This window comes from Sinohyriopsis cumingii, chromosome 1 (assembly GCF_028554795.1).
Source record: "Sinohyriopsis cumingii isolate HCF-2022 chromosome 1, ASM2855479v2, whole genome shotgun sequence".
Classification (NCBI taxonomy): Eukaryota; Metazoa; Mollusca; class Bivalvia; order Unionida; family Unionidae; genus Sinohyriopsis; species Sinohyriopsis cumingii.
In genome coordinates, this window is record NC_142961.1 from 72,325,227 (window position 1) to 72,336,978 (window position 11,752).

The 11,752-nt window shown below is 33.3% G+C and overlaps 1 protein-coding gene across 1 annotated transcript in view; it reads right to left on the reverse strand.

Annotated features, from left to right (window-relative positions):
- The window catches only part of LOC149807106 (uncharacterized), a 166,214-nt gene extending 156,544 nt beyond the window's left edge, over positions 1-9,670 (reverse strand). Inside the window, exons 1-4 of the mRNA XM_089962073.1 lie at positions 9,595-9,670; positions 6,503-6,625; positions 2,530-2,671; positions 963-1,082 (exon numbers count right to left, since the gene is read on the reverse strand). Coding sequence (XP_089818199.1) covers positions 963-1,082; positions 2,530-2,671; positions 6,503-6,583 — 343 coding nt within the window. The 5' untranslated portion in view covers positions 6,584-6,625; positions 9,595-9,670. The remainder of the gene's footprint in view (positions 1-962; positions 1,083-2,529; positions 2,672-6,502; positions 6,626-9,594) is intronic.
- Between the last annotated feature and the right edge of the window lie 2,082 nt (positions 9,671-11,752).

The following is an 11,752-nucleotide window of genomic DNA, read 5'->3' on the forward strand; positions in this document are numbered from 1 at the left end:
CACTAGAATCATAGGATACAATGACTACTTACTGTAGAATCAGGATACAATAACTACTTACTCTAGAATCATAGGATACAATGACTACTTACTCTAGAATCAGGATACAATGACTACTTACTCTAGAATAATAGGATGCAATGACTACTTTCTGTAGAATTATTGGATGTGACTGAATAAATGATGAGATGTTAGATTCAAGCATTCAGAATGCCAGAAGGGCATGAATGGCCAGATAAAGCTGGATAATGTGATAAAGTTATTAAAATTATTGCCTGCACAAGCAGTTTTGAAATTGGAAATAGCGCTTATCCTGGACAAGTGCATAAGAATAATTTACTTGTCGGACTTAAAAATGAATAGTCTGCAATGTCAGGCTATAGAATTTGCTTTGCCTTGATAGCAATATAATTACTGGCTAAATTTAAGGATTGCAAAAATAATGAAGGCGGAGAGGGAGAGGGAAGTAATTAGTCTCAAGAAGAAAGGGAGGAGAGTGAAAGGAAATAATTAGTCTTCTTTATGACTGCTTCAAAGTTCAATAGCCCAAGAGCAAGTAACTGACACATTTTCATTTGCCCAGTTTAATTTCACTTGCTTGGGCATGTTACTAGCTATATTAATGTTATCATTCAAAATGGGTGATCTGCACACCAATAACTGATTCAGTGCATAAAAATTAACTGACCCATGAAGCTGGAATGGGAATTTTAAAGCCTGATAATAGTTGTATTTTCCATAATTTTAATATACTGGTAAACAGATAAGGCAATAAATTGCTATAGGTCATGAAAAATTCACTTTTCATCAACTAGAACTAGTAGCTGCGATGATTGTTTTTTTTTAAAAGCAGGACATCATCGAATGAAAACGATACCTACATGATGACCTTTATAATGTTTCCAAGGTATTTTCAGAATAACAGACAGATAGACTGCAGATTGTTGCTAACCAAAACTAACCTGACAACCAATCTGACTGATCTGCCACATACGGAGGACCTGGAATTTGTTTCAGAATATCTTTGTCCTTGTACCATACAAACAGGTTACCAGTCCACAGCAAACCCAAAAGGAAGCAGCCTGGAAATCAGTATATAGCAATACATTATTACTATATTCATACAGATACCACAAAAAGCAAAGTACAGTAAAACATGTCAATAAAAGCCACCCTTGGTGAACTCTGAATGCAGGTCAACATTTACAAGCATTTTCATGTCACATATTTTTGTCTATAAATACAATAGGGAGGTAGCTGTTTCAGCCACTTGTATATTGCAGTAAAAGTCAGCTGTCTAAGAAGTAAGACACCTAGGCCAAATGTAGAAAGTGTCAACCCAATGACTGACAGGTTACCATTGTTCAAAGACATGTGATACCTTTTATGTTGGAACATTGTTTCCATCTTGGCATATCATTCCTTAAAAATCTGAATCAACAGAATATCTAATATGAACAGCTGACTGTAGTGTTGGTCCATTATCTGTTGTTTGATTAAAAACGTAACCCTGTGATTAAATGCCTCTTAACATTTTCATCTTGAACATGGATTTTAATGAAGACCTGGTCTGTATGTGTATATATCAGGGGTTCCCAACCCCCATGTCATGACTCAAACTAGGGTCACTGTACTATAGTGGAGAGTGGCCAGGATTTTTTTTAAGGGTGGCAAAACTTATCAAAATCTTGAAAAACGGTTGTGAAGCTCAGAAAAAATAGTTTTTATGTTCTTGTCCTAAAACGGTTGGGAACTACTGGTGTATATTAAGACTAACTATTCATCTTTTTGGGGCCAGGATGATTTTTGTGCATATGGATTTGTACAGACTATTCCATACTGTTATAATACTTTGCTGACTTTTAACTTAGAATAATTACAATCCACTTATCATATAAAAACGAGCAGACATTGCCAAATTACTGTATAGCACAAATTCGATAAACTCAAGCGAATTCAGGGTAAAATCAGTTCTCTATCAATCCTTTCTGATGAATAAATTTTATATGATTATCAGGGCACCCCAAAAAGGTGGAGGGGCTATAAGGACTACAATTGATCAAAAGTATTTAGTTTGACAATTAATTTTTTTTCTCCAAAACACCTGTATCTTCATTCAAATTCATAAAATAATGATGGAGAGATTAGTCATTTTAAAGTTACAGTGACCAATATTCTGATTATGGTGAATATAAGCAAGAACTGGCATATTTACACATCATCATAAATGTCATCTTTCTAAATAATGCTTTTCTTCAGAATACAAGTGCTTCAATTATTAATTAGCAATATGAGTGTTAAATCAGAATTAACCATGGTACCTGATATCTAACTGTGCTATAATATAGCAATATAATCATAAAATAAAGTTATCAGAATTATCACTGTCACAATATATTCAACTGTACGGCAATAAATAAAACCAGTACTCATTACTTGTTTCATAATACTACATTACAACTAAAATTCAGCAATACATCCATGCAATGACAATGATTCTTCAATTACCAATGAACTCATTTTACTTACGATTTTTAGTGACGCTGAAACAATGTATCTCATTGATCAAGGGAGATAATCTGGGTATCTGCCTTTTTGTTTTCCCTGATGGAACATAAAGTACACTAATCCTGTGGGACTGAGGATCAAGAAGGAGAAGACTTTCCTGCTCCTAAAATACAAATGTATTGTGACAAAACTACCTACATATTGTGACAAAACTACACATGTATTGTGACAAAACTACCTACATATTGTGACAAAACTACACATGTATTGTGACAAAACTACCTACATATTGTGACAAAACTACACATGTATTGTGAGAAAAATACAAATGCAGAGTACAAAATAAATGTATCAGGGACCATCTTAGTGGATCCCCAGGACGAAAAAGGTCACTTTTTGTGTAAAATTCTTCCATTAATTAGCAGGAATGTGGTATTAATTTGCCACATATTGCCAGCTGTCAGGTCAGGGTATTTATTCAAACAGTACTTGTAACATACAACCATCAGTAATGATATAATAAGGGTCATGCTATAGTACCTCCAGTAAGTCATAGCCTATGGGTTTTAGTGATGTTACAATAAAAGGTAGACATCTCCAAAAAACACAAAAATCTAACTCTAACAATTCTAGAAACAAGTATTTAAAAGCACTTTAAATATGAAAGACCTGTTTAAATTATAATCATCAATATATACAATTAAATCAAATTCAAAATGATACAACTGTGCTGCATTAGACCAGTTTACTTCCCCTGCAGAAGGCTGAACCAAATATCATGTCTCACTTAAAGTGGTTCCCTATCATTACTGTTATTCAGAAACAATCAGTTTAGTTTCATTTTGTACAAAAGGTGATTCAAGATCATGTATCAAGTTGTTCTCTGTTGAATAAGTCTCAAAGAAATTAATATCTCAAAGTAATTTGTATTTTTACTAATCATAAGGAAACTGTTGTCCATTTAGTGTAATAAACATAACAAAATAATTTTCAACCACAGCAATAGCAGTCACCAGTGTTAATATCACTAAAAATAACTACCCCTATAACTACTACTATTATTATTGTTGTTACTATTATTATTGTAAACTACACCATTTTGGTATCATCATCACAGTGTAAAGTTTCTCTGATGAATATGGCTCACTTGGATCCTTATCTATGTGAGAAAAAAATAAAATGCTCCAACATTTCATGAGTAATCATCCTTAACAGAATAGAATTACAATCCACAGCAAATCATCATATCCATGTTCCAAAGTTATTTATTTCCTCCCTCAACCCCTAGCTCAGCTCAATTTGGAAATGCTACTTCATCATTTAAAAAGTTGGGACATTATTTTTTATTTTCCTTTTGTTGTGTATTTTATTTACAATAATGAAGCATATTCAACTAGTTTTTTTTTGTTTAGACCCTTTATGCTCAAACTGATAGACTTTTGGAGTACTTTGATAATGAAAGTATGGTCTACATTTCTCCAACAAGTGGCTCATATTGGCCTGATATCCTTCTCCTTGGTAACTGACAAATAAAAGCTTGAGAAATCAAATTCAGACATAGAGTTAAACTCTGGAGTGGAAAGAAAAGTTTTGGAACACTTAGCTGAAAAACTATTACACCAAACAAATTATGTGTTACTGGCTTCATGCTAAAAAAATTGGATTGGTTTATTGGAATAAGATTTTTTGAAACTCATCTTACCCACTTAATTTACCAAAAGTGAACCATGGTTGCATTACCTATTCTCATTCTTTGAGAAAAATCTTTGTCAGTATTACCAAAACAAAGTTTTACAACAATCTGGTTAAAGCCCTCAATAAAATGACCTAACAATTTGCAATTGTCTGATTAAGTTCCTGTAACTCTGAAATGGCCATAATTAAGAAATACCATGTAAAGATAACTGTTACTAAAACATGCTTTCTAATCCATGTCCAGTAGGCACTAATAAATATTGGGAGAAAAAGTAAGCATCTTAATGAGTGTGATGTCTAATATGGTTACCTATGAATGAAATCACAACAAATCACAACATTCAGAATATCTAGAATTTGTTTGTTAGCTTCTTTTTAAATTCCATTTTATGTTCAGAAAATTTCTAGGACTGGCATCCAGAATCTAGAGGCTCAATATGGTATATTTTAGATTATTAATGGTAATTATATACTTGGAAGTGATTCTGCAGAAAAGCATTATGGCTTTTTGGACTTTTTAAATTTTTTATTTAAGGTCCAGTATGACAAATATTAACCTAACATATTACTAATAACATATCATTTATGATATGCCATAAAATATGTACAGGTGATGATATTAAAAACAACATATATTTCAGACATTTTAACAGAGTAATACCATTTTAAGGTGTTCACAAACTTTTTAAGTTTACTGGGCAATGAGGTTATAGATGTGTATCAGAAACAAAGAATTCCTACCGGTATATGGTTTTCGTTGGGTTCTTTCAAAAAGCACAAAAAAGCAATTTAACTCCCAACACTACACTGCTTTCAGAGCAAATTTAAATATAAAATATTTGATTATGTACATAAGAGGTTTCTTTTATTTCATATTATATTTTTATTTATAATATTTTCTTCAGCTTTAAATTACAAATTCAGTTTAATCCCTCAGGTGTAATTATTTTGTTAATGTACTGTACTGAAATTCATGAATCCTGTATTTTAAACTATTTTTTAAAAGTTTTAAATGTTTTTCAAAGAGGGATAACAGTCTTTACAACCCCAAACATTTGATTCTTATAGCCCTAATTAAAGGTTTCAACCCCAAATTTGTAATTCTCAATAGCCCTAATCATAGGTTACTATCCCAATATGTGATTTTCAATATCCTTTATCATAGGTTACTACCCCAATATGTGATTCTCATTAGCATTAATCATAAGTTACTATCCCAATATGTGATTCTCAATAGCCTTAATCATAGGTTACTACCCCAGTATGTGATTCTCATTAGCGTTAATCATAGGTTACTACCCCAAAATGTGATTCTCATTAGTGTTAATCATAGGTTACTACACCAATATGTGATTCTCATTAGCATTAATCATAGGTTGCTACCCCAATATGGGATTCTCAATATCCTTAATCATAGGTTGCTACCCTTGTTTTTTCAATATGCCAACTACTTATTTGGCCTCCACAGGGGTAACGAATTCAGGATGGATCTTGCTTATTAATGCAACTCATCCACAAGATTTATGTATTGAGTCTGTATTTCAAGTTTGATAAAAATTAGAAATATGGCTTCCAGAGGGGTAACAAGTTCACAATCAAATTCAAGATCACCCAATTAGAATGAATGGATCTCATTCATTATCAAACTCATCTGAAAGCTTCATGATACAATCACATTTTCCATGTATAACCTCCACACTGGTAACTTATTATCAATTTTGATGATAATATAACCCCTTTATAATTTTGATTGAAACTGGATAAGAAATATGGACTACAGCAATGGCTTGCATACAGTTGATACATGATAGACAGAGTCCCATATCATAAGCTCATTCACCTTACAGTTGAGCCAAACAATGGTGGTTCAGTCTATGGAAAACAGATTAATTTTCAAATTTTTCAAAGTTTCCTGAGCCTGGTGGTTATGGATGCAAGGAATGGCACTACTGACAGCTATGTAAATGAGTCCTCAGGACCCATTTTGACCAAATAAATCTCAAAGTTAAGTCTAGACCTAAATAAATTTGGTTAATCAAATTTAAGTTGGACTTAAATTTCAGTCAATAAGAAGTTAAAGTACTGATTTAATTTTTGTTGGTGATATATCCACGTCAGAACCCTAAGGCTGAATCTGATACCTTTAACACATTTGAGACTACCCGAGCAAACAACAGAACCATATTTAAAAATCTTAAAGTTGAATAATTCAAATATTATTCTAAGAGAAGCTACAGTTTCCAAGTCCATTTAACTCTGAACCTAATTTTGACTTTACTGCACACATCAATGGAGTTACCTCCCCAATCCATATGATTGTTGGCCAGGGTTTTCTGCGCTTGATACTGGTGAAAGCCAGCACCTCCAAATCCAGCTTCATTCTGTCAATGTGCTTATCTCTTTAACATTCTTCTCGCAATAGCTGAAAAAGATAAAATTAATTATCAGTATCACAAGAAGAAAAATTAAAAGACATGGTCATCACTACAATTTGCTAAACCTGTATCTCTATAAAAATCAGTGTCACAAATGATGTAACACTTCAATTAGATGTTCACAGAATTGTCATTAACTGCATCCAGTTGTAAGTCAACAATGGGCAATAACTCTTACAAAAATAATGGTAAAACAAAGATTTGTCAGTGTATGGATTTTTAGATGATTACAGCTATTTTGTATTTTGATATCTACCATGTTAATTGCCCTTGATACAATATGCATGACAATAGTATTACATATGTAAATTAACTGAAAAATATGCCTGTTATCCCATATTTGTAAAATAAAGATCTCTTGTATCATTGCATAAACCAACTGTAACATATGCTAAATTCAAAGAACAATGACGTGCTACAGTCAAACCTGTCTTAATGGGTTTATTCTATAATGCTGATGTGCCAATAGTCTTGATGTTTGATGATGATACAATAAAAAATATCTATAAATGAATTCACAGTAATTCCAATACAGCTGCTGAATCTGAGTGTCTGAGCAATTAGTAATTCTAATGAATAATTTAAATAAATAAATTAAATAATAAAAACAATCACAACGTTGTCTCATATAAAACTGATGGTTATGCTAGGAATAATTAATTTTCAGTCAATTATCCCTTATTTGAAAAACTAAGATGCAATACAGAAAGCAGAATGAGGTTCAACTAAATCATGTTGAAATCACTGTCAACAAGGTCAAATACTTAAGCAGCTATCAATCAGAAATAAGGTGAGCCTGGTTTTCAAGAACTCTCGCCCTTAAGTCAAATAACATGTTAACTTGGATTAAAAGTACAGCTCACTCCCTTGCAACTACGTACTATGTTTAAGAATGACCTCATCTTAGAGTAAAGACTCATAATCATAAAGAAAATTTGTATTTAATATGTTAAGCTGTAAATGACCATTACCATCCATAATCATGAAAACAAACACACATAATGTAGATATACATAACACTAGATCAATTTTTTTTTACTATACATTTTACTTAGTTAGGTCACACTATAGATGGCAAAATGTTTTTTCAATCACAGCATTCCATCTTTGTTTTCTGTCATTTCACAATTATTTTGTTTTCTGCTAGTGTCTTTATTTTATCATATTTTGCATTTCATTTAAAATTCTGAAAATTCTCTTACATTAGCATCATCCATGAGAGTTGCATATACTACATTTTTTGTGAAGTTTATTTTACATGTACATATTTTTAGGCTTTTTCTGAATTTGTGTTAAGTAGGGTAAACATGTAAAATTTCAGTCAATTCAAAAACAAAATCACTAGCTAGAATCGATCATAACTGATCACTGGTGATTCTTTGCTGTCAATTTGATGGTTATTTTTTCATAGTTCAATGTAATAAAGACCCCGGAATAGCAAGAAAATCATCGCGTCCTAACATCTGGTACAATCAGTCATATTGCAAATATGTTTGAACAGTTGCATTTTTTTAATATTCCCATAAAAAATACATTTTTGACATTACAAGTAAACTTATAAAAGGACATAATAAATTGATAATTTAGCATATCATCAATACAGCTGAACTGCATTGGGCAATGTAAAAAAATAAATCAAGGTACATTCATATTTGTGTACTGTAGTATATTCTACTTTCACTTTTGACTTTATTTCCACTAGAAGGCAAGGGGGCCCTGAGTGGCAGAGTGGTCTTAAGCGCTCTTCGTTACGAATCACTGCCATCTCACCTCTGAATGCATGGGTTCAAGTCTAGGATTCGGCCTATGTGGGTATGTGAGAAAGTTTGCCAGTAGCTTCTCATGGGTTGGTGGTTCTTTCTGGGGTTTTCCCAGGTTATTCCTCCACCATTAATACTGGCTGCCATGCATATCCTATTGTGTGCTGAAAAATGGCGTTAAACCCCACAACAACAACTAGAAGGCAATATTAAGTGCAACTGTGAACCTGATTCCAAATTTCTAATTAAAATTTACAATAGAGGGCCTGAAAAGAAATTTACAATTTGCAGTGTGGCCCACAAGAGGAGATAGAGGTTTTACCCAAGTGGGCATTTTTAATGTCCAGTAAATTAGCTCATTATAATTTACCTATCTTTTAACCAGAATTCAATTATTAGAAATAAAATGTCATACAAGAAACGTTTCCTAAAGAACTAACCAATATTATTAAAATAACAGAGTTAATAAAAACACTGAGAGAATGACTATTCAACTATTATACGAGGCATAGATACAACTGCACAACTTTGGGTTTGGAGTGTCAGTGGCTGGACTTGAAAAGCTTGGAAGAGTCATCACAAACCACCTATAAAGTGCACTCAAACTGAGCACTGATGTAAGATTGGCTAATGAAATGCATTTAAGGTTTGATGTAAATTAATATCTAAAGACAGCTGCATTACAACATGACATTTACTAATAACAGGAAATGAGATTTAACTAGGGTACTAATTCTATCACTTGATCAATAATACCAATGTATATTTTGCTTTAGTAATTGTAGCTACCCCAACGTTCTCCCCTGGTAAAAGGATTGCCAATCCAAATCTGTTGAAAACTAAATAGTTTCCCACGTTATTACAATTTTGGTGCAAATATATACGGGGACAAAACGGGCAAACACTATTAATCCTCCTCATAAACATAAACATAAGACCATTTATCATGCCAAGGGCTTTAAATTTACTGTCAACCTGTCATATTTGAGTCAAGTGTAAAAGAAAACATCTCACACTGTCTAACAGATATACACTACTGTCACTAGCCTCTAACGAGTGACATTCTAATATTAATAACCAAGACACTCATTTTTTCCCCTTCAAAATATTAGGAGAATGCTACCAACTTTGAGAAAAGTGCTGGTCCTAATTATTTCTTTCTTTGCTAACTTGCACGTTATATATAATTTACATACATGTGTGACTTAATTTATGGAAGAAACCAGCACATCTATTGCTCGACGTCATGTTTTATCATGTCTTAGGTGGCCGCCATTGCTGTAGTAAACAAAAGGGAGATCACTGTGTCAGTACTGATATCTGTCAGACAACTCTGCCCCAATCGGAAAATTTTCGGCCTTTTCGGTGTCACTGGATAGTTTCGTATTTGACATCTATTACTTATTAAAGAAGAATGCATGAGCCAAATTGTCATAAGCCTAACATTTATAAATTCACACGGAAGCTAAATCTGTAATGTCGTTATATTTACTTTGAGTTAGGCTTGAAAATGGGTTGGCTTGTTTTGGTGACTGTCTGTCAGTTAGACTTTTGCAGATCAATGCGTACCCGGGGATGCAAATGAACAGCCTATTTGGCTTACATATTCACGTGTGTGTGTTTGTGTGATTGGGATTTTTAACGTAACTTTAACAATTTTTCAGTCATATCGCTACGATGTCTGCAGTGTGACAGTTTATACTTTATAGTGATATCTAGCACTGGGGCATCATGCTGCAGACGTGTAGCATGATGTCCCATCCAGTCAAATTATCCTGACACCAGGCCGACCAGCCCTAACACTAACCTCTTAATGCTGAGCGCCAAGCAAGGCAGCTGTAAGTACCATTTTTGTAAGTCTTTCGTATGACTTGGCTGGGGATCGAACCCACAACCTCCCTCATCCGAAGCGAACGCTCTAACCACTAGGCTATCAGAGCGGTACATATTCACGTATGCCTGCTACAGAAGTAAATATCTAAAAATCGAGATGGTTGAGGGGTGATGAAAAGTATCCTAATTTGTTACAGTACTAGTAAACTTAAATCATGCACACGGCACATACTGATTCTTTTAGCCGCCTTGTCAAAGGAAATTATAAAAAAAACTGCTCTTTGCTGTCAAAAATGAAAGTAAAGAAGAGGCGTTGGTGGCATTGTCGGTTCAGTATCAAAACCGCTAGTTGTATAAGAAATTAATCTGAATACCTCAGGTAAAATCTCACAGACATGCTTTCAAAAAATCATTAGTTTTTATCTGTATCTTTAATGTAAACTTATTCTCATTTTTCTGTAACAGGTCATTGTCGGATGAAAATTCACCCAAAGAAGTGTCCAGTGAAACTTTCTTTCCCATGCAAACCCAAACAATGGATGCAAATAGTAGCCATTTTTAACTACCTTAAATTGTCCCAGGACATTTCTTAAATTAAGGCAATTGTGTACATTTTTCAGATAGTATTACTTATGAGGATATATTTGTGAATTGCACTTAGAACTTATTCGAGGCATGCCATACTTCGTAGCATCTACAGAGTGAAATACCAACGATCGGCTGGGAATAAGAACTAGCCACACATATCAGCAGACATGTGGGTTCAAAGAATATCTCAAAATCGGCAATTTTTTTTTAATTGCATCAAGCTGTTTAGTACACAATATTTCTGATAATTGCCACCAAGGGAAAGGTCTTTTGTTTGCACTGTGAGCATCAGTTAGTGTCAAAAAAGACTTTCAGACGTGAAACATACAGGTGTACATTTAGGGTTGAGGTGCATACACGTATTTTGCTATGAACTGCGATTGACTTGTAAGATCAAGTAAATAATATTCTTATGTTTTGTTTTAATATAGCTATCCAAAATATAGACCTTTTTGACCTCACTTGTCTATTTTATTTCTATGATATATTTTTTATATATCAGGCTGCTAGATGCGGCATTCAATTTATGCAAAAACTGTTTCTTATACCCTGAGGCCATGGTTTTTATTACGTGATAATAATGATATTGCCGGTGAAATGACATGCTTACGTCTCATCACTAAAAGCAACGTGAAATAAAGCTTAGAGATACTGAAATCTAATAATTGCTTAATTTTACTTTCATTCCAAAGTTGCAAGAATAACAACAAAATTAAAAGTGTATATATAGTCTATTTTAATGATTATTGAAGCAACGTTGAGTTTTCTTTTGCAACACATACCATTTTATTAGAATTTTGTTCTTATACTCGATCAGAATTTATCACAGCCATAAGGCTGTTTTGACCACAGGATCATCTCTAGCCTGCTTTCTGGCCCGTTCGTGTATGTGTGTGTGTGTGTGTATATATATATATAAGTAGTTCAGGCTAC